Source organism: Leucopleurus acutus, assembly GCF_964270905.1.
Source record: "Leucopleurus acutus genome assembly, chromosome: 7".
NCBI lineage: Eukaryota > Metazoa > Chordata > Mammalia > Artiodactyla > Delphinidae > Leucopleurus > Leucopleurus acutus.
Genome location: NC_139150.1, coordinates 52,823,070 through 52,847,698, shown reverse-complemented (window position 1 = coordinate 52,847,698; position 24,629 = coordinate 52,823,070). Strand labels below are relative to the sequence as shown.

Here is a 24,629-nt window from a genome sequence, read left to right as displayed (position 1 = left end):
GAGTGCTGCTTTTTCCTAAAATGGCCGTTTTCGGCAATTCTTCAGGAAGATGTATGAGGTGTGACTCTAAAGGAACAAGGCAGATATTTTTCCCATGAATACACAAGAACACTTATGCCCAAATAACTGCCCTCTTTCAGAGCAATCCGTTTCTAACTCAAAAGACAGAGTGCGCTTATGAAGACAGTTTATCAGCCCCGTAAGAAAGTCAGTTTTGCTGTTTCCAGCTGGGACTCCTCTCGTAAATGAGAGGTCATTTATGCTGGTTGTCCTGAAGCTTGGAGAGGCAGAGACCCTGGGCTCCTGGGCCAGGCTGATGCCGGAAGCCTCGGGGAGGCTTTCTGTGCCTCAGAAAGCAGATGGACCACGTTCATTTGTGGGCTGCCCACCTGCTGTACGTGGGTACACCTGGCTGAGCGTCACCAGTAAGTGTCAAGTCACTAGGAGTCAAAGCAGCTTATTCCAGGACACGTCTGAAAGTATCGATACTTTTAAGAAGGACAAGATAAAGTTGTAGAATCCGCATTTCCCTGAGCTGATTCTCTCTGGACTAAGCGCAGCTTCTGAGCTCTAAGTCAGCATTTCCCAATATGTGCTCCAAGATACATGAGCTTAATGGATTATTAATAGTGTTCCCTGAAAAGGGGGCGTCACTGGTCAAATGAGTTTGGGGAATGCTGGGTTAGACAAAGTTCAGCAGGTTACTTTACACAAAACTTCCCAGAGCCTCTAAGCACGCTGGGAATTCTCCAAGAAGCTCCAGGACTAGAGTTTGAGGACCATACTCCGGGGAAGCGTCACCCTGGACATCAACTGAAGTTCTGACTTCCCCACGCTGCTAGGACACAAGATAGACTGCCAGCCCTGTGGCTCAGCCCTAAGTATCCAAACAGAATAAATGAAGAAAGGCTCTTCACCTAGAACCAAGACTCTCTAAGTGTATCCACTTGGTCACACTTGTATTTCATGGCAATTTCTCTGTAACCTAATTAAATGCAAAGGGGCTTGAGCCTGACATCCGGTCACAGCCTCCCTCCCCCACTTAAAGAGATGCCGAATGTCTGGTGCCGATGTTGCTAAAACTAAATTTTGACTGTAACAGCTTCTTAGCCGGTCCTGAAGGGACAGTCAATACTAACAACATAATCACGACGCTAAGGGCTGTTAATAGCCATGGAGGGAATTTAGATTTCCTGGGACGGAGTATGTAGGGCTGGGTACCACGTGCCACCTTGCTTTTCAGCCATATTTCTGTAAATGTAAATTTCACTTACCACTCAGGACACAGAACCAGGAGTTAGCCTCAAAAAGTTCTCCTCCACCTCTCACATCTGGTCTGCCCTAAGTCCTGTCAATCATACCTCTCTCTGAGTACTTGTTCTCTTGCCTTCACCCCCATCGCCATGTCCAATGCTATGCCCCTCTTCCCTTGCACCTGAGGACCCAGTCATACTGAGAGACGTGTGGTCTCTAGAAGGGGTCCTGCTTTTCCATACCTCCTCCCTGGCCGCCTACACACATGGGTCTCAGCACCTTCGCTGCCTCCGCCCACCCCCCCACCCCCATCCGCTTGGGGGATTTCTACTCCTCCCACAAGCCACCGACTGACTTTGCTTTCCCCCTTCCTACCCTCCCACCTGGCATGTACACTTGATTCATACCGTAGATGTGCGTTATTCCTTTATATAACTCTTTCCAACTATGCTTTAAGGCGTTCCATTTTACTCATTTCCCCACCCCCCGCCCCCCCATTCTCAATACTTACACAGAGACTGACACATAGAAAATGCTCAGTGCCTTTGAACACATGGAGGGATTTTTTTTAAAGAATGTTTAAAAATTAATCATAAGGCAAGCTCTGAACAACATGTCTTAAACTCGGGTTTCTGGGGAGAAGAAGCATATGTGACAGCACGGGACCAGACAGACTCCGCAGAGTCCTGAGGAGGCAAACGTCAAGCCCCTTCTATGCCTCTGGAAATTGCAGTTTAAATGTGTCTTCAGTGGAAGGATTTATCTGGGTCCTAACTACATACGGTCACATCGTCTCCTCAGAGAGCCGAGGCATGACGCTGGGGGCTCTTAATACCCTTTAACGTTATTAATCCACTTTTCATGGTCACATGATTATTTTGATGCAAGAGGGGATGTGGGGTGAAGGAGCTTAGGCCTGTCCTTGTGCACTGCGCTGGGCGTTTAGCCTATATCATGCCTTTTAGAGACGATAAAGCCTCCTTCCTACGTGGTTGAGCTGGGAAGATTTACCCTGGTAGTTCATCATTTCAAGCCCCCAAAGTCAAGCGTTTCTTCTTTCAGTTCCGAAATTCGAATCCGGACTGAGTTCTTTCTCGTAATGGCGAAAACAGAACACCATTCTCGATGCCTCTTAGTACACAGTATGGTTCGTGTGTCTGGCTTCCAGGATTGCTCACTGTTTACAATAAGAAATACCCAAAACTGACAATCTTGCCCACCAGTTTCACCTCCGCACAGACACGGATGGGTACAAATCACCCCACGTTTAATCTCCCTATGTAAAAGGGAAGGCCACAACTGGTGACGCTATGTATTCTGAAATACAGGACGCAGCTTCAATTCTTTTGCCTCCTGGCCCTAGATTGGATCCTATACCAGGGGGGGAAAGAAGTACCATAAAGGACGTCATTGAGTCAGTTGACAAAAGTGGAATATGGATGGCAAAGTACTGGCTCGATATTTTTTTTAAAGTACAGGCTGACCCAAAGGGGGAAAGAAATGTTATTTTCAGTATACTAATAACAACTCCTAACCCTGGCGAATCACGCACATCCCTCTTTCCGCCTCAACTATCATCATCTCAGTGTGGCAAAATCTCTAGGAAAAAAACACTTCTGCTGCCCACTAGACAGAAGCAGAGGCACACAAAGGTTAAACAAGCTGCCCGAGGATGCTTAAGACCACACAGGACAGGTCAGCCCAGAAGTCACGCCTTGAACCCCACCTGGTGCGCAGACCCTCCGCACACGTGACTGACTCCACAACCTCAGACAGGGCAGGCACGCGCACGCGGCACCCCAGGTGCTTCTCAGTAAGCTTCAAAACCAAGACAGCATGGAGTTAAGAGGCCCGTGGGATGTAAGACAGAAGCTGCGCTGGAAGTGGTGGGGGAAAGCAACAGAAACCCATGGCTGAGTGATGCTGGGGGGACTGTCCCGCTCAGTGGCGGCTCCTGATGCCTTTGTAAGGAGTGCAGTTACAGGATGGACACGCCCAAACTACAACACAGCACAAAAACTTCACAAGCCACGACAGGTGTTTGAGAATATCTGTGCCTCCACCTCCCACTCCAAGGAGGGGTGGTCAGGAGGCCACCGGAGAAATTTGCTTCCAAAGACCGAGTCTTTAGGAAATCAGTCTGTTTGGTGGACCAAGGGATACCTGTATTTAGAGACCCGGGAATACAAGACAGATCCTGACCTGTTTCCTTCTATTTCCAACTGAGAATTACTGGGCACCTTCTCCACGTTACACCTGTGGTAGAGTAGAAAGAACACTAGAGTCAGAAGACCTGGGTCCTCGTCCCAGCCCGGCTCCTTCCTCTTAGGCTGGTGACCTCGGGTAATTCATCTCGTGCTCCCAGCTTCAGTCTCCTCACCTACCTGCCTTGCCAACCTCGGGGGATTGCTGGGAAGATTACTGGGAACGTTTCCTGCTTCTCCCAAACGCATCAATACCTGTCACTCTGGTCTCATTTCCCTCCACACGTTTCCATCCGTCGTTCTAGAAGCAGTGGAGGAAAGGCAGCGTTTGCTTGGCGGGGGTAAGGGGTGGCCTTAGCAATGTAGTAGCTTCGGCCTATCTGAGTCTAGCTCCTCACTTGTAAAATGGGGATGAACCCTCAGAAAATGGTTGTGAACCCTGAACGGGATGCTGTACTTTATTACAGCAGCCAGCATGCAGAGGGGGCACCGAACCACAGCCTAAATTGGTTTCTGAACACCATCTAGGTAGTCAGCTCTCCTTCCCAGACCTCCATTCTTTTCCAACGGATCACCAAGTTAATGATCTTCCACTGGAAATGACAACCACCACGTGAGGTCTCTGGCCCTTCCTTCTCCAGGCCTCTAGGGAAGCCCCTTCCATTGAGGATTTTGCAACTGCACCACTGGCGTTCCTTCGTGTGGTGGCAGAGAAGTGGCTGAGAGGGGTGTCGCGCCCTGGGAAATCCCTCCATCCTCTCTAGTTCTTACTCCAGGCAAAGACGGTGCCATTGGCATACACAGCCCACGTCTGGCCACTTACACATCCCTCCTCAGAGACCTTACCCACTGTGCCCTGGGAGAGCGGGAGACACTACAGAAGGTGCAAAGCATAAATCCGGGAGTGGCGAGGCGAAAAGTACAGGCGATGTCGGGAAAGCAGAGAAGCGGGTGGAATGTCTGACAGACAAGGGAGAGTTGCACGTTGGAAGATGAAGTTGGGAAGGTCCTAGGGCCAGGCTGTGGAAGGCTATCTTTCCCACGGTGAGAAGTCTGGTCGCTATCGGGTAGGCAATGAGAAGCTACTGAAAGTTGTTACGTAACCACTGACGAGAGGGGATCCATGAATCAAGAGGCAGGAGGAGAAGCAGGCAGCATGCAGCCGTCCAGGCACGGCCAGCGACGATGGTAAAGGACCTGATGCAGACGGTGGGTGAGGACACAGAAGTGGTGGGGGGCCTGGGAGAAATGCTGAGGAAACTCTGTACGTAAGGGCGTGTTAGGAATAAGGCACAGAATTGGGACCACTTTTCTCCCAACACACTGGGGACCCTGAGTTGATGATGGGTGTTAACCAAGGGGATACCGAAGCTGAAATAGACCGTGTTGTCTCAGAATGTGTAGTCGTGAAAAGCATTCTGTACACATGTTGCAGGACACACTGCAAATACTTTGGAGAGAGAGGTGGGCATGGTTCTATGATCTGACACTAACGGAGATTACACCTCATCAGGGAAGGAAGGCTCTGATCAAAGGAAATTCCAACAGAATGCTTTCGAACGATTCTGATAAGGAGTATGTGGGGACAGACCTACACGGGTCAGCAATCTGACTGAAAAAGAAGTACAAACACAACAAAAAAGCATATTAAATGATGGTATGGATTTGGCTTTCAAAATGTATGTTACTACAAATCAATTTTAAAAAGACAGTGTGAACACTGGTGTGATTAGTCCACCTTGGATGGAAGACTCAGGATGACGATAACTGAGGGAAAGCCTTCGACATCACAAATACCTGAATACGCTTCAGATAAAGCACTTTGGGGAGATAACATTGGAAAAAGAAAAGGCAACTTTTTAAAGTAAGAGCCCATCCCTTCTGGAATATGGGTTGACGATATGTGGGCCTTGAAGACAGTAGCTCAGCCTTACTCTAAACGAGGGAAATGCTACAGATGACTTTCCATCTGTATATAGGAATTCGTGTACAGGAATTAAACAAGTACACTTAGTCCTTAGGTTTGCAGTATTCCCAAGTCCTTAGAAAGGTACTAGAATGTAACGGGGTAAAATGCAGGCTCTCTTTTCCCCGGTAAATGCAGTGATAGTGATATACATAAATATATATATCATATATATATATATATCATATATATAAAAATATATATATCATATATATATCATATACATATATATTTTCCCCCCTAAAAGAGACCATAAACTCAAGATAATGTTATTATATTCTTATTTAAGGGGCTCACGTGACCCCACCTTCCCTGAATCTCCCAGGCCACCTGCCTGTTCAATACTATCCGGGCTATCTCCTCTACCACAGGGCGAGCTAGTGGAGGTAAGTACCGTGAGTCTTTTTTTTACCCTCTGGCCCTCAGGGCTGGAAAGAAGGGGGGGAATAATACAATTAATATTTCCAGGATCAATGAATGATTTTCTACAATGCGGGGAGAGCTAAGATTCAGAAGAAGCTGAGGCCTTCCACCATTCCTAGGGAAGTCATCAGTGTTTCTTACAATGAGGGGCAAGAAGAAGACAGTCTAGCCTCCGGGAAGAGAGCAGAGGCTGAAGGGCATCAGGTGTCAGGGAGGAAGGAGCCGTTTGGCCACGCCTGGCCGCCCCACTGTGTGCCAGGGTCAGGCAGGTATCTCCCGCCTCCCCGCCGCTTCCCTTGTCCATCCTCAGAGCTGCACCTGAAGTCCAGACCCTCTGCAGACAGCGAGGCCCATCCTCGCAGTACACTCCTGCTGGTCAGAGCGGGAGGAGGTGATGATAACCTCCTCATATTCTGTTTCCAGACTCTTCGGGAACATGAACGACGCTCAGATTTGAAAAGCAAGGCATAATAAATGTTGAACAAAAGCTACTGATAGGAGAGTTGATAGAGCATATCAAGAAGCTTCAGATGAGTTCAAGTGTCCAGTTGCAAACTAATTACATCCTGAAAGAGTGTGTAGATTGCTTTTGCTAATGATATTTAAGAAATCACAGAGACTAGAAATGGAATCAGAAGACTAAGTGTCCCACTTTCAAAAGGAGAAGGGAAACTCGAGGCGGCTGTGCCTGATGTGGACCCTTGGTCAAAATTTAGAGGAAATTATTCAGATGCCACAGGGCTACAGAGAGAAGATAAATGACATCGTTAAGTCCCGGTAGGGGGTCCCTTAGAAAAAGCCATGGCAAGCTAACCTCATTTCATCCTTTCGGCAGGGTTTCTAGGTTGATGGATCGGAGAGGCCACAAACACGGTATATCTTGGTTTTAGCTTTTTTTGATAACCTTGAGAAAGGATAGATGAATGTGGGTGACATGACAGCATGGTCATGTGAGTTCACAGACGGTTCATCAACTCTAAAGATGACTGATTAATAAATTCACATCAACCTTAAGTGATTTTCAGGGGCATGTCACAGAAGACCTGTCCTTTGCCCTTTAGGAGTTTTTTCGCAATAGCTTATAGCAAATCTTCAGATGACAACAACTTAGGAAAACAAGTAAACGTGGTTTTGTTTTGTTTTTTTTAAAAAAAAGGCATAAAATAATCAGTGTTACATCAATAGGCTAGAATGGTGGTACAAAAATCAGTGAGATGAAACTCTATAGGAATAAGTCGATACAGGATAAAAAAAATCAGAGGTTTAGCTGAAGGCTAACCTTGGCAGCATTCACGTGAGATAAGAACTGTGTGTATGTTTGGCGGGAGAGGGAGTTTTTCAAGAAGTCGTGTTTTCAACGTGAGTTAACTCTGAATCAAGGTTGGTGAAAAAAGTTAACACGCTCCTGAGTTATGTTAACAGAACTTTGGTGTCCAGAATAAGGAGGCTAGCCATCCTGCAATTAGCCGCCATCGGAATACCTCTGGAGTTCTGGCTGCTATGTTTTCCATGGGACACTAAGAAAGTAAAATGTGTCTAAGGGCGGGGCGGAGTTGGGGGGTACTGGGATGGCTGGAAGTCCAGGCATCACTCAGATAGCAAAGTGAGGTGTTACAACCCGAAGGAGAATGTCCTAAGGCAGATACGTTTATGAATATTTTAAAGGACATTTCTCGGAATGAGAACAGATTGACTCTCTGAAGTTCCAAGCAGAACAAAAGCTGTAAGTCAGAGGGCTGAGTCTGTTTTCATATAGGAAATGCCTGTCGTGTTTAGAGCTGTCCTTTGGTGTCGCAAACGGCTTCCTGACACAGTGAGCTAACGCTGGGCATGTCGGCACAAGGTTAGATGATGGTCTGCTAGAGGCGATGCAGGGGGACACATCTGGGAAACTGGACCAGGTAGAGCTAAAACCCCTTCTAACACCAAGAATTCCCTCTAGGAATCTCCCTCCTTATCCAAGCAACTGTAAGCCATGTCTCTAGACTTGGAATAGCTCCACCAAACCCAGACCCTGCTTTTTCACCATCACCATCTCTTCACGGGGGCAATTTTAAAGGGTACAGGTGCAAATTAGGATGGATCCCTTTTCCAAGAGAAAAAAGATCTTAGGTTAAATATTATATAAAGGGAGAATATCATTTTAAAAGCCTTCTACATAACCATGCTTATTAACAAATCAAAACAAAGCCTTCCAATAATACTTCATATCAAGTTTTCTATTTGGAGAAATAAAATGGTGGGAACGGTAACAAGAGATCAGTGCTACCTCTCGTAGAGATTACCGCAGACAAATTTTACATTTGTGAATCAGACAGAATCATTGGCTCTCGGAGGGGAGAGGGGGGTCACATTTTTTAAAAGCATCCCCCTAAAAAAAATTAGGACTGGCACTGAAAACAAAGGCAATAAATAGACACAAATTATCCTAGTTCTTTTTAAACAATAAAAATACATCTGTCCCAGAATCATGCAAGAACTTTGAAAAAAAACTGTCTCATAAGAGCTAATTAATTCTTATGTATCAGTTAAATATAGATGGTAGTTCTTATTTAATATGCTGCTGATGTACACGACTGTCAGAGCTGTAACATTTGACTGAGGTGATGGGAAGGAGGTTAGTCCAGGTGGTACTTCTTTCACAGGTAGGTTGAGTTACTATATTAGTCACTGACTTTACTGGTGCAAAAATCTCAACACATGGCGAAGTACATTTCTCAGCAGCATTTTCTAAAACCAACCAAAAATATGATGTATCTAATTAAGGCCCTCCTAATTTGAGTACCTCCTACTTGAGCACCAAATTTGGTAAGAGACATAAAAAACATAAACTGAGTAAGTGCTTTTTTTTCTAGAGGATCACTAACACGAAATATACATGAAACATGTAGCAGTGGAGAATTTAGAACATACTTCCCAGAAGTACCTAAACGTGGGCAGTAATAGAATGGGGGGGCCTTACCAGGGTACTTTCAGGAAAAGTAAAACAAATAAATAAAACCAGAGAAAGGGGGAAAACAAACAAATGATTCAGTGTCTGCAGGTTGAAATATTTAAATAGCCTCTCCCTATAGTACAAGCAAAGACATGCTCAGCCATCATTCCCAGTGAAGCTGTGTTTTCTGGTTTTGGAAATAACAATATGAAAGCCGTACGAGCAAGGACATTTTCTTTATAGTGCTCAGAGCTCCATTCACCTACCTCATTTGCTCTAAATTGTCTGAAAGGCTGATTATTAATAATTAAACTGTTCAAAGAGCTATACTAACTCATCAAATCTTCCTAATGCCTCTAGAGGCAGGTACAGTAATCATTCCATTTTGTGGACTAGGAAACTGAGGACCAGGGAGGTTAAGTAAGTTGCCCAGCTGCTCCACAGGTAGTAAACGGTAGAGACAGGATTCAAATGCAGGTAGTTCAACCAAGACAAGAGCTTAAACTACTGTGCTAGGCTTAGCTGAGGTTAGAGAGACCTAACTTCATACTACTCTGTATTTGGGGGTGGGGGTGGGTTCTGGAAAAGTCATCAGCCCATAGCCCTGTGCATCAGAAAATCACAAACCTAAAAGGCTACAGAGCCAGCAGGTGATATAAAGGAGTGAAGTGGGCCAGGTGCGAAAAACACGATGATAAATGGCAACTGACACTCCATGTTGGAGGGACGATAGTGAGCGACGGGGATGGTGGCCGCCTAGAGCAGACAGTCTGCAGCGGGTTGGGGCGTGGGTTCCACTCCTACAGTCACCTTAGGGAAGGCTAGGTAGAGTGCTGCCAGATTTTTAGGTTTTTCCAAAAAAGGGGGGAGGGGGGAAACCCTGACGTTTTTATAAGAACTCTCTCCAGCTTTATGTGTTTGCTTAGAAGAAAAAAAAAAGGAAAAAAAAAAAGAGAAACATGAAATAAAACCATCTGTTGGCAGTACGTGGTCCACTGGCTGGTGACTCCTTTTACACCATTAAAGGAGGAGACAGCCATCACCTGGCATAAAAGGCCTGGCTTTCAAACCTCCAAGGACTTTCTTGGCTCTTCTCAATGTTACAGCAGCCTTAGGCTCACTCAGCAGGTAATGAACACAATGCCTGTTAGATATCAAGGCACACCTGGTCCAAGCCACAGGCATTTTCACTCTCCCGGGACAAAGGCAAAAAGTTAGAGGTATGTGCAGAGTGGTACTCTCTGCTTATTTTTCTCTACACCAGGGGCTGATAAAATAAGGTGTAACTGTCCAACCTGGCTTCCTGCAAACCACTCCTGCTTCCAGCCAATCTACCAGTACAGCTGGGGAGGAACAGAAACTTGACAGAGAGAATTACTGACTCCGGGTTTACAAGGAAGTTGGCGTGTTCATCTGGGCAAAGAATGATCTCGTGGCCAAATTTTCCTTCCTAGATTACTGTCATTCCCCTGCGTCAGTGAACAGCTTATCCAAACCTAATGTAATGGGGCTGCCCTTTGTGGCCACTTTAGAATGCTCAAAGGGAATGACTTTAAAAAAAAAAAAGGAAAATAATAGTGAAAATAGTAAGCAGGGAACCTGAGAGACCTGGTAGGCAGAGAGGAGCAAGAAATTCTGACCCTTCCACACGCATCTGTTCCTATGTCCCTTTCACCATTTCTGAAAAGTCTTTATGTTTTCTCTAAGGAGCTATCAGTAAAGCCCCGTGGAAAGTTTCTTGCTTTTTATGCTACTTAATCTTCACGATGAGGTTTTCTTCCTCGTATGAAGACAAGCAACTAAAATTACCACGAAGAACTAAAAGCACAACTTATTTGTAGTAAGCAATTCCAGTTATATAGAGCAACACCAGTGAATGTCAAGAATTTTTGGTAACGAAAAGTTGATTCATGCCACTATGTAACTTAGAGGAAAAAAAAATGTCAATTTTTCAACTGAAGTGAGATGTCATCTTCCTATTAAAACCGCGCCACATGATTACTGAGTAGAAATCAAATCAACCAACCAAAATGTAGCCTAACTAGTTTGTCGACTATATAGGGCTGCCTGACACCCAAGAACATCTTTACTTTGGCTTTCAAATAATTGTTTATTGCTTAAAAATGGCCTGGGGATAGTGTCCAGGACAGATTTCTCAAAGTTCACATCCGAAAGTTCCATGAGAAAGAGGGAAATTTGCTGAAAAACCATCCTGTCTAGGTAGGGTTATGAGAAAAGAGGGAGATGGCTCGAACAAGTGCTCACAAATTCAAGTGTCTTGGACGGAAAGAAGGAAAGGTATTTTTGATGGAAGCTTCGGTTTGGCTTAAAACAAAGTCCTAGCATGAACATTTACCTTAAATATGTGATAGGACTCTCTTTCTCCTCTAACACCTCAATCCAAAGGCACAATTTCACTCTCTTTCCAATGCTTCCACATCAGTGATGGTATTTTGGAAATCCTTGAAGAACCCTTCTCCAGCTTAGGTTTTTTTTTCCTTTCATTTGGTCATCTAAACTCCTCTTTCCAAATACCTTAAATAACACCTGGTAAACTATTACACAAAATATCAAAAGCAGCCTCTCTGAATGGAGTACAAGTTTACTGATACCTCTGGAGCAAAAACCATCAAACAGGAGGTAGAAAGGGCCCGGAACCCAGCGTACACCCTAATAAATCTTGCTCTGCAGGCAGCGTTACCTGTGGTCTTGATGAAGATGATGGAGGTGACGGAACGGAACGCTCACCTGTCTTTGTAGTTTATCACGGTATCGATGATGGCGTTCATCTGCTTTGTCAGTTTAGGGGGATTTGGTGACAGTTTCTCAGCCGGAGGGCGACCTCTCCTCTTCTTGGCCTTTTCCATATCTTCTTTTGCAGGATCTTTATCCACATTTCTTCGTCTTTTTCGCTTCTTAAGCCGTACTTCCTCTTCCATTTCTTCCAAATTGCCGTCTTCAATGGCCTGTTAATAGGGAACGAAGGAGAAAAATTCAAGACGAGAGAATACCGAAAAGAAAACAGTTTACATAAGTAGAATAAAATGAAACTAACAACAGCAAAAAAAAAAAAAAAAAAAAAAGTAAAAGTTAACAGTAATCAGTGAAGTAAGAAGAAAAAATAGAAGACCACCATATTGGATAAATACATCTTTAACCCAAGTCTGTTTCATGAGCAAAATAGGTGAAGGCCCGAAACACTAATAGCAAAGAATGTGACAAATATGAAAAGATCTATACATTTAAGTGTTTGAAGATAACTAAAACCAAATGACATTTCAGCTCAATATAAGATAAAGACCTTTATTGTCTCATTACCGTAGAAGGTAAAAGGGAAACCAAAAAAAAAAGGGGTGAGTGAAGAAGAAATTTCCCTAAGACTACATCCTTACAATCATATAAGCTTTGATCTTCTCTTCTTTGAGGTTTAACATCAATTTATTCGTGATTCACAACACAAAATCAAAATTCCATCCAGATTTTCTTCTAACGTAGCAATTAGTAAACAAGGAAACAGGAAGTACAAAGCCACATTCCTGGGTAAACGCACTTAAACCATCCAGATCAAGAACACACACACAAACAAAAAACACTTTTTTCCAATTACCTGCAAACGCTTGCTTTAAACCAGAGCCAGCAGCACTAATGCAGAGAGATAATAAAATAGCTATAAAAACAACCAGGTATAAAAAGAAACCTGTTCATAAATGGCTAAAAGATCCATGTGACAGACCCAGAAGTTTAAACTTTTTTTTTCCCCCTAGGAAATCTCAAAACTTAAGAAGAATAAAGGGAAAGAAACAGAAACAAAAACAAAAACTGCAAAGAGAAAAAACAACAATAGGTAAGAGAAAATTTGACCATGGAAAAGAAGATTTTTAAAAAGACCTTGAAATTACATTTCGAGATTGGTTTCTTACACAAAATAAGTGATGTTATTTGTTCCTCCTGCCCCTCAATATTGCCTCCAGTATGTCTCGTGGCTGAAAAGAGCTCTAATCATCAGGCAATTACCTTCATTTCTCCACAGCACCAAACATGGCTAATATTTATGATCATGTGAGTATAACAATCAATATAAAGAGTGATTACAGCTCAGACATAATTTCTTTCACTTATGTACAATGCCTTCTGAAAAAGAAAGGTTTTGTGAAGAAAACCTGGTGCAGAACACAAAACAACCTGGCATGTTAAAAATGCCAGTGGGATTTAAAAAAAAAAAAAAAAAAAAAGGTTTTCTATGCATCTTCCAACGTGCAACCCCAGAGAAGCAACATGCACACAGACAGAATCCTAAAGGGACAGTCTGAGCCTAGGCCTTAATAATCAAAAGACAATTTCCATCACGATCCTACAGTGTTCAGATGATAACCACTATAAAGGAGGCAAGGTCTGATGGGTTATGAGGAAAAAGGAAAAAGAAAAAGGAAAAAAAAAAAGCTCCACGTTATTTCATTAATATTCATTTGCCTAAAAGCAGGACACCCACTATACAGCTAAACACACTGCAGCTAAAGCGAAGATCAAGAAGAGGAAATTGTCCCGCAAATCTTGGAGGCTGAACATGCTAATAATAAATACAGCATGCAAGGCTTGTCAACAGTTAATGGTACTGCTCTCCTCAAGCACCCAGTTACACACAGAAATACGGAGAACACCGGCTTTTGATGTGTTACACACCTACACATGCCTGGGATGTAGTTCTACTGAATCTTCAAGACGGCAACGAAAAAGGATATTTACCTTACCACTATCAGCAGGCCGGCTATCGGAAATCACAGTTAGTGGGGATAAAATTAACAAGCCAGCAAAGCAGCGAGCTGCTAGTCTCTTCATCAGCTGATCAGGAAAAAAAAGAGAGCTGGGGAAAGGCTATGTTTTCATATACAAGTAATTTTATTTTACTGAAAATTTAATACTGAAAGGATTGTGGATACTCAAATCTGCTGTTTCATTCTACCCACTACAAGGCCCGAAGCCTTCCTCCTTCAGCCTGTTTTAATATTGACAACTACTTATCATATTTTTCTCCCCCTTATTATTCCAGGCAGCAGAATTAGAGATTTTAGCTCAGGTGGTTTCTGATTCTTACTTGCATTTGAACAATTAAGCCAATAAGAAAACAAATTAATATTCAAATTTATTTTTTTAAAAATTAAAACCAGGTATGCTTTTATTTTTTATTTTTGTATTTTAAAGCTCATTTTAGTGCCTTGAAAAAAAATAGGCTGCATGGTTTTGGAGCAGTCTAAGATGAATTTTTTTTTGTTTTGGATCAAAGACTTTTTCATTAAATGCATGTAAGTAAAAGCAATGTGCATGTTCTCAAATATTTTAATACAGTATGTTATTCTCTTTAAAGAAAATCCCGAACAACTGTGACACTTCACTTTCAGTTTCATGCTGTAAAATTTTTCATTGTTTTTCTTTTCTGTGGGATAAATGATGAGGGGGAAGCTGTGAAAAGAATATTTCTACTTTACCTCCTCCCCCCTTAATTTTGCAAAAAAGGAACAAAGCATAAGCTTGTGATATTTGGACTTTTCAGTCTCTAAATCTGGGAGTAGCTAAGAAGCGAAAACAAATTAAACTGCAAAAAGAACCAGTGAAACGATTTTTATTACAATTGCTAATACGTGCAGATTCTTAGTAAATTTAGGTTTTGGAATCATAAGGAAACACACAAAGTACTGACCATTATTCCCCTTAAATTAAGGTTTTATGCAGGAATGCAGAGAACTACAAAACATCTTCCCTCCCCCCCAAAGACCCCAAACACATCCATATGCAGTGCTTTATGTTCAGGGATTTCTAAGGGTCTTTTTCTAATGGAAATCAATTCACTAAATATTTCCCTGTGCTTTTCGCACTTCGAGTGGAGTAAGATTACTCCTGCCTGTAAGTAAAATTATGCATGGAAAATTTTAAACTATTCTCCTCCTTAAAAAATTATTTATTCGACTGGCTTCACTGACACCACTCAGGGCTAGGGGCGAGTGACACACACACAAAACTTGCTACACAATGCTCAAGTAACTACCCCACAAAGAATTCCCTTCCAAACCTTTTACCAGCACAATATTGAAATAAATCACAGAAGCAAACCCCCAGTTTCCGACTGGTGACGTGTTGCGCAAGAGTGCGAGCCCTAATTCAACATACAGACGGCTCCCATGCTGAACTGCCTCTAGATTTAATGAAGTGAATAGGAAGGAAGTCGGGGAAAAAAAGTGTACAAATAAGAAATTAACACTTTCCTTCCCTACCCAAACGGTGAGACACAACTACAGCGAAGTTTGGTGAGGCGCTTCTTCCCTTAAAGGCACACGGCACCCATTTGGGTCCCGATGCCACTAAGGAAAAAACCCTTCTGGTGATAAAAATCCCCAGCCAAGTTAAAATAGTTAAGCATATTTCAGCCTGCGTTTTTTCCTGAATGAAGCTGGGAATTACTCTTTCCTCCACTGGATGGCAACCTTCTCCACCCCCACCCCCCCTTTTCTTTTTCTCTTTCTCTTTCAATTTTTTTTTTTTTAAGAATACATGATCATGACACAGGATGTGCAAGGATGAGATACAGAGTGGCTCTTTCCCCAATGAGTTAAGAAAGCAGCGTGTGTGTGTGTGTGTGTGTGTGTGTGTGTGTGTGTGTGTGTGTGTGTCTAGGTTCTGATAACAAAATGCAGGAGATGGTCGTGCAGGATTAGCCGTTTTAAAGGAAACACTTTGCAGCTCACAGAGCACACAGCAGACCCGGGAATCAGCTGCACGTGGGTCCAGCCGTGCCCCTCTGTCATCCTGACACACACTACATCTTTTAGTGAAAGATGAACAGTCCAGAAAGTGTGCATTATCTCTGCTCTTCTCAACCTGTGGTATAGTGGGGTGCTATTATATGTAACTCCGCAATGCCAGGCAGCAGCAGAACGGATCCATGACTATGAATAGGTAAACAGGGACAAGCAAACAAAAGCCACAAGCCAACTCCGGGCGCATTGTTTCACTGTGGTTGTCTTTTCCACTCAGCATCTCCAAATTCACCAAGCGGTGCGGCACAGCCCTTACAGTGGAACAGACCATCTTAAGAAAAAATGAAAGGAGAAATTCAAGAGCAATTCTAGACAACGCATGGGGCATCTCTTGGATATGAAATGTGAAATTTAGTATTTTAAATTTAAATATCTGCCCCCCTGACAAGGTCTCTCTTTCCCTCTCACCTCTCCCCCCTGCTCTGGGGGTCCTCCTTCCTTAGGACCGTAATTGGATTGCAGAAGAAGACTAGGATGCTGCGGGGGCTGTGAGGTGAGGGTTACAGAACTGAGGGCTAAGCAGTATAGACAGGATTGTTGCTAATTACATGTCAATTCCAGTGCTTCCTGGGGACCACTACACTTGATTTCAGTATTCAGGGAGACTAAACCTCCCTCAAGCCCTGCTAAGACCTGGAAGCAAATAATACAGGTAATGAACCTCCAAACAATCAGAGCTATTAATAGCAGCAGCAGCGACAACCAACAAGTGGACTTTTTAAGAAAAATTTAAGATTTCTTGTATGAGAAACTTTCTTATAATAGGAATATTTAACAACAAAAAATTGAACGTGGAGCTCTTGATCAAAACGCCACATCATTTGAGTCACTCGGTTTAATAAAGACAGTAGCAATTTCGGATGCAGAATTTCAGACCCACGGCTGAAACTGGACAATTGGTACGTTTTTGATTATCATGTAGAAAATAAAGGGAAGCCTCATGAAAATGGAGTCAGGAGGCCACAAGGGGGAGCCCTCACAAAGCCCCACTCCACAGTCAATTACAGGAAGAATTGCCAATTACAGGGCCCAAGAGAAGAATCATCAACAGGACAGAACCACCAGTTACAGGACCCAACCAGAACAGATGTATGGGTGACCCTAGAACAACATATGCGTTTGAACTGCACGGGTCCACTTACACCATGATTGCTTTCAATAGTAAATATTGTACCAGAGCACTACATGGTTTGCATTTGGTTGAATCCCAAGTTGGGTGTAGAGGACCTGAAGGTGCAGAGGGCCGACTATAAATTACACACAGATTTCTGACTGCTGGTATGGTCAGTGCTCTTAACCCCGGCATAGCTCAAGGGTCAACTGTACATCGCATCTCTTATAAGAAATCTACTAACCCAGCAACTCAGCCAGTGAGAAAACATGATCACTCTGAACTTTCCCTTTTCTCCATTGGAATTTTATTCAAAACAACCCCTCCCAACTTCCTTTTTCTCCATAAAATAACGTTCCTCTCCTTTGTTTGTTGGACTTGCCTGTGGTTTTTGTTACCGCATGCTTGTCCTGAATAATGATTCTCTGCTATTCCTGAACAAGCTCCTTTTTGCTGGTCAAGTAATTGTTTTATTTTTGAGGTCAACAATCACCACCCCTCAAAGCAATCTGTTAAACAAGTATGCATAAAATCAAATTTCCAGAGGTGAAATAAACAAGATGGGAAAAGACAAATATTGTAGATTCCACTTATATGAGAAAGGAGAACAGTGGCCCTCAGGGAACAAGTGAATAGGGGTACAGGGAGTGACTGATTGATGAGTACAGAATTTCAGTGTGAGATGATGAAAAAGTTCTGGAGTGGAGAATGGTGATATTTAACAATGTGCTTAAATATAAACTTAGAATGGTTAAAATAGTAAATCTTACGCTATGTGTTTTTTACCCCAATAAAAAAGTCCCCGAAAAGGAAACCAAATTCAATATTAAGGAAAAATCCCCAACAACTGCAGGTTCATACGCATCCTAACACCTCAACACACAATGCTAGTGAAATCTTGCTAGCTTTCCTTCCAAACTCAAACCTTACAGTATTTCAACAAGAAGCACGTTTGGTCTTGTCCTGGACAATGACTAGAAGCCTTTTCAAAAATCCTCAATTATTCACTCATTCAATGTTATTAAGGAAATATCCATGATGTAAGGAAATACCTGTACACAGACTTTATACTGTTGTTAACAAATGCCTCAAATACTCAACAAATGAAACAGCTTAATCTGAAGGCTGAGGATTTTAGCATAGTTAAAAAAAATTTTTTTTCCCCTCTGGGGTGCAATTAACTGATGATAATTTAAAAGACCCTCATTTCTTATTTCACTCGTTTGTCAGGCAACCTGGATACCAGCTCTCCCTGAGTTTGGGACTGAAATGTACAACGCTGGCCATTAAGGGAAAGCAGATCGAGCCTCGGTTTAACTGAATTTCTGGTACTGAGAGCTTTTGTTTCTTGTTTGACAACTTTAGATCACTTTTGCAAAAATGACCCAAGGCTCTCTTTCCCCACTAATGGCATAAGGAAGCCACATAAGGACACCTGGAGGAGGAGGGGAAAAGGGGAACCACACTTTATACAGATAGAGACAAGGTAGATTAGCACATATTTCAGGTAAAAGAAATTTGAGGTTGGGCAGAGGAAAAAGTAGAGGGACTGTAAAAACTATTTCAGCCACAAGACCAACTATGGACCTTTTGGGCAGTATTAAGCATAATACTCGATCCAGAGAATGACTTGGATTTAGTGGAGGTTGGCCCCCCAAAACCTTTGGTCCCGTAGACCCTACCACATTACAAACCTAATGTATTAACACCTCTGTTCTTGCGAGTTAGGCACGTGCTTCACCCCAGCACCCTTGGTGGAATCAACCACAGAACCCAAGAGAGAACTTGGGAGCCTGCAAGAGGTTTAGAGCAACAGTGGAGAATTAAAAGAAATACACCTCTGCTTTCTTACCCTGAGACCATACATCCAGTTCCTATCAACCCCTAAGAGCCAGAACTCCACCTGCTTGTTTCTAGATCAGGGCTTCTCTGGGGGGCCTGGGCCACCTGTGTACTTCGAGGTTCTCAGGATACTAAAAACATGAAGACACGCCAAAAGAAGGTAACAGATTGCGGTACAATGTCAATGCTTACAAACAATAACTTAATGCTTCTGAGACAGATAGGTAAAACGCAATGATTAGGAGTATAACCTCATCTGGAGATGATGACAAATGGCGAAGTGCAAGTCTTGGAGCCAAATAAACAGTGCTCTTCTGGGCTTCCCCGTGACAGGCTGTCCAGGAGGAACGGAGCCCTCACCCAGGCGTACGGGCCACCAGCACAAGACCAATTCTCTCATCTGTAAACCCACCACGGTTAAAGCATTCAATTCAAACGAGATGGGGGTTAAGAGTAGGGTGCTTGTTCTGCTCGAGGCAGATGTAAAGAAGGCCTCCAAGAGCCAGGTTACAGGGGAGGAGGCCACATAAGGAAAGCAACACAAGAAATCAAGAGCACAGTGGTTTGAGGCCATTTCGTAGAGGAAGTAAAGCACATCAATTTCAATACATCTTAAGTTACGTGGCCTCCTGAATCCTACTACTACCACCACCATCACCACTGACAGCAGGAGTAGCAGCTAGCACACTGTTCACCACGTGGCCGGGCACTCTGTGCTCTATACACATTTGCTCATTCAACCCTCACAACAACCCTATGAGATCCTGTTATCGTCCTCATTTTACAGATGAGGAAACTGAGGCACAGAGAGACCAAGCGTACAGGATTAAGAGATACCAACTACTCTGTATAAAATAGGTAAGCAACAAGGATACACTACATACCACAGGGAATTACAGCCATTCTCTTGTAATGACTTTTAGTGGAGTACAATCTGTAAAAATACCGAATCACCATGAAATTAACGTAAGATTGTAAAACAACTATACTTCAAAGAAAAAATTAAATCAGTCACAGACCCAGGACGGGAAATCTGAAGTTTGGCTGCAGAAACCACACTCTAACTTGGAGGTTATTCTGCCTCACAGCACAAAGGATGACCGGAATCATCAGGAAAAGGCTACATTATGCTTAGGCTGAGGTGAACAACACAAATAAAAACATACCATGGTACATCTCAGGAAGACTTCCAGCAAAGACAGACAGACACACATGCACACACATGCACGCACACACACACATACACACACACGTATGCAGTCCTTGTTTTGCATGGAAATGAGGGACCATACAAATGACCGTGCAAGTTGAAACCGAACGAAGTCGTTCCGATAATCAATAGGAAAGTTATGATCATTCCACGACACTGACCAAACTTGTATCAAAGCATTAAGAACTCTTACTGTGGGTTATGCATGTACAGGGAAATGAAAAACAGTAAAATGAGTATTTAGAACACTAATTCAAAACATTAGAAATATGACATTAAAATGGTAGAAAATGTATCAAGAAGATTTGGATAGCACTTGGCTTCTTTTTCTTCTCATCAAATAGCTCAGGATACAGAGCAAGTCTTTTCTAAGCCTTGGCAACTTGCCAGGGATCCACTGTCAACATTTTATCCTCTGCCCTTTCAATGTCTTGACATCTCTCAGTTCCCTTAAGGTGAACTTTTCTCTTTTTTTTGGCTGGTGTCACTTCCTCTGGGACATCTTCATCTTTTTCCTCACAACCATTTTCTTCATTATTTCGGTAAGTTCGCCTTCACGAAGTTCCTCTGGCCGAATATCTGGATTCCATTCCGAAGGCCACTTTGTGATCCTGCCTCTTTCTTCACTTAAGCTCTTGATATGGTTCTCTTCCAAAAAAGATCTGTCTCATCAGCAGTAAACATCTGTGATCATCACAAGCTCCTGCCTTAACTAATCTTTGGAACCTGGGTGCAGATTTCACAGTCATGCCCTTATGTGCCCTGGCAGCACCACCAAGCCCACTCAACAATAATCAAATCACGCCCATTTCTGAAATGATGACACCAGCCTTTACCAGCAGTAGTATGTTCTTCTCCAGTTTCCTTATAATTATCATTTTCTTTCAATGTGGCAACTAAATTCAACACTTTGGCCTGAACACTAAGCAAACTGATTGGATTTTTTTTTTTATTATTGTCATAGTCTTCAATCCAAAGTAAATACTCAAATTCAACCATAAGTGGCTTCATGTTCCTAGTGCAATTTACACTAAAATACGTTAAGGTGACTCCAGCTTGCTTTTTACATTCATCGGGCTTTTCCAGTATGATTTGTATTGTAGTTTCATGAGGACTCCTACCTTCAGCTTGATGTTGCCCTTTTTAAATCTTCTAAATACATCCAATTTCACTTCCTGTGCTGTTACTTTTTGTCTCTTTGCTCCACGTTCACGTTTGGTGCTCACTTTCCTCTCCTGATTATTTTTGTGGGTTTATCACTGGGACATGAGGAGGCACCACAACCGCATGCTTTGCTGTCTGTAAATGGACTGAACAACAGATGCTCAGGGACCAATCACCAGCACACTTTGGAAGAAGTGATGTGATTGGTCACTGATCATGATATGCATCTGTTATTTATATAGTGATTTGTGGACTGAAGAGCTAGCAGCACAGCTTATAATTTACACAGTTAGTATACCACAGTGTTAGGGGCTGAATTGTGTCCTCCTGCAAAATTCTTATGTTGAGGTCCAAACACAGTCAGAATGTGACTGTATTTGCAGACGGGGCCTTTAAAGAGGTTAACTAAGGTAAAATGAAGTCATTAGGGCGGACCCTAATCCATGCTGACTGGTGTTCTTCTAAGAGGAGAAGTTTAGGACACAGACACACAACCCTGACAATACCTTGATCTCAGATTTATTGCCTCCAGAACCATGAGAAGATCAATTTCTGTTGTTTAAGCCAAGCAGTCTGCGGCACTTTGTTATGGTAACCCAAGCAAACTAACACATATGATGACCGAAATTTGTGGTTGGGGGACTGATTTTCTTAACGCTATCACAGTAATGGAAATTTGTACATGTTGCAATGGGGCAAAGAAAAGACTGCTTGTATGTATATAAAACATCCCTTTGAATAACTGATAGCAGCCTTTATCTTTCACACCATCCTAGAGTGTAAGGGAAACTGTCCTACCCTCAGCACATCCTGCCTGGCATTTACGTTCCAAATTAGGCAACTCCTCCCTGCCCTGGTCTCACCCTGTGGGACTGGGAATGGGCCCCTGTTCTTAGGATGGGCTGTCTTTAGGCTTGTGCACGGCCTGGCTTGAGGGTCTCCGCATAAACCCAAGTGAGAGTGACTGGCTGAGTTAGTTCACTTCCCTTAGGAATTTGAACTACAAATGTGAAAGAGCATTCCACATTGGTGTGAGAGTTGAAGCTGAATGAAGGTCATAAGGTAGCACGTAGGCCTGAGATGTTATAAATGATGAACAAACAGGAAACAAAAAAGGATAACAGGAAACAAACAGGATATGCAAAGAGTATACTGTGTGAAGGAGAGAGTAGCTGGTCTCAAGGAGGCCACAATTCCATAAACACAACACACACAAGTATCTGGTTAGGCTATATAGATACATGCATATGAACACACATACAGATATGTACACACACATACACATGCACACACACACACACACATTATGAGAGTGTCAGTAGAGGAATGTCTGGTTTCAGTTAAAGTTGAGAAGCCAACTGGGAAATGTACAATAATTTCAGATTTAGATTTGCTCACGTTGTATCTGTATGGTCCTTCTAAGTATACACAAGGCTATTTGTCAAACATGACTGTCCTGCTTTATCTAATGCCAAGTCAATAAAGCTAAAAATAAAGCTAAAACAGAATTGTTGAGCCCCAGTTAGCTAAGCAATATACACATGTTGCAAACACAATTTGCAATGCAATAAACTTGAAAATGAATCTCTAGTTTTAAAGCACAAACAAACAAGTACAGAGGTAAATATGACCAGGGTTTACTAGTAAGCACACTTAGCGCTATTCTGGCCTTGCGCTGTTTCCATAGCTTTGTGGTATCCTAAGCCAGGACGAGCAGTTTTGCCGGGAACCCCCAGCTGAAATCAACACGGGCAGAATCAGAGATCCTGACAACTAACACATGGTCAGCAATTTGCATGAGGCAAACAAACAGGGACGGGTTCTAACGCGCAGTGGCATTCCTTTGTAAAAGACATACCCTAAAATGCATTCCAGAAATAAAGCATCTAGAGAAATTTTACAAGGTGCACACCTGAGTCAATCTGAGGGAAGGGACTTCCCTGGTGACACAGTGGTTAAGAATCCGCCTGCTTATGCAGGGGACACGGGTTCGAGCCCTGGTCCGGGAAGATCCCACATGCCGTGGAGCAACTAAGCCTGTGCGCCACAGCTACTGAGCCTGCGCACTAGAGCCCGCGAGCCACAACCACTGAAGCCTGTGCGCCTAGAGCCCGTGCTCTGCAACAAAGAGAAGCCACCGCAATGAGAAGCCTGCGCACCGCAATGAAGAGTAGCCCCCGCTCGCTGCAACTAGAGAAAGCCCGCACGCAGCAACGAAGACCCAACGCAGTCAAAAATAAATAAATAATTGTATAATGATATATAACTACAATTTAAAAAAAAAGAAAATTTGAGCGAAGCCAGAAGGCCCCCTCAATGGACCTCCACTCAAGACTCTACCCGCAGCATGGATCTTCTGCTCTCTCCACCTGCCTCTGTACCAACACCCAACTGTGTTGCCCAACATCTTGATGCCAGTTATGCTTGTTATTGGAACTACGTAATTCAATTAGGTAGTACGTAAAATTAAATACAGTTGTGAAAATAGGGTTCCTTATTTCTATAAACAGTGAGTATAATCGAAGACATAAAAGACTAGTTGCTTAAAAACAAATCAAAATACTGTGGAATTTGGCAAGGACTAGACTCCTATAATTAGGGAAGAGCCTGCCCTCAGTTTGCTTTGTTAGTACTAGGATTCTCCCTCAGGTGAAGGATGGGTTAATTAACTAAACGAGGGCCATCCTTCCACAATGCAAACTTATAGCAAATCAGCACAATGTATAGTTGATATCTTACAGTTTTGTCATTTATACTGCAATAAAGCTAAAAGTTCTTTTTTTTAAAGATTCTCACGCTTGGGCTTCCCTGGTGGCGCAGTGGTTGAGAGTCCGCCTGCTGACGCAGGGAACACGGGTTCGTGCCCCGGTCTGGGAAGACCCCACATGCCGCGGAGCGGCTGGGCCCGTGAGCCATGGCCGCTGGGCCTGCGCGTCCGGAGGCTGTGCTCCGCAACGGGAGAGGCCACAACAGTGAGAGGCCCGCGTACTGCAAAAAAAAAAAAAAAAAAAAAAGAAAGAAAAAAAAAAAGATTCTCACTCTTAAAAACAGCAATACTGGAAATCCTAAGTGATACATAACGTGTGGCACTTATGCAAGATAGACCACCGCATTCTAGTAAGCAGGCTCAGAGGAAACCCCAGCCTTACATCAAAAATGTGTCAAACAGATATACCTTACGTTTTTCATTAAAGTTTTCATCTACATACAAGTGACGTAGCATTTTCTCACCTTAACTAATATTTTCATTGACAGACCGGCTACTGGTTCCGATTATTTCAGTCAAGGCGGCTTCTGTTGTTTTTTTTTCCTTTTTGGAATAGGGGTCACAAGGAATGTCCTATTAGCTTGCTTGTTCTTTTTTTGGTCATCCAGTCCTTTTCTCCCCTGCACTGAGACGTAACAGCTCCGTTCTGAGGATTTCCCACGTCGTTATGGGCTACACCCCATTGGTCAGATCTTAAATACCCCTTACATCACGTGACCGCCCTATTTGCGTTCTTCAGTTTTCCTCAGTGAATCAATTCAAGTCTCCTGCCTGGAGCCTTGGGATCACCATGACCTAATCTTCCCCCTTCTGACCTGCCTTCTTTCCTGGTATGTGAACACACGCAGAACAAGGATCACAAGCCCGGTCCCTCCCCAGAGCATGCCACGCTTCTTCCCGTCGTTGTGATTTCTCACACTCCTCACCTGGAGTGTCTTTCCCAA

At 43.1% G+C, this 24,629-nt stretch overlaps 1 protein-coding gene across 6 annotated transcripts in view; it reads right to left on the bottom strand.

The window, feature by feature from the left end:
* The window catches only part of SMARCA2 (SWI/SNF related BAF chromatin remodeling complex subunit ATPase 2), a gene marked incomplete at its 3' end in the record, with an annotated part of 195,861 nt that overhangs the window by 22,002 nt on the left and 149,230 nt on the right, over positions 1 to 24,629 (bottom strand). For 5 of the 6 annotated variants that reach the window (XM_082842155.1, XM_082842154.1, XM_082842156.1 and 2 more), the window contains one exon: positions 11,531 to 11,748. In XM_082842155.1, the coding sequence (XP_082698281.1) occupies positions 11,531 to 11,748 (218 nt within the window). Of the gene's footprint in view, positions 1 to 11,530; positions 11,749 to 13,525; positions 13,767 to 24,629 lie in introns of those variants that run through there. The other variant, XM_082842158.1, reaches the window with a different exon arrangement.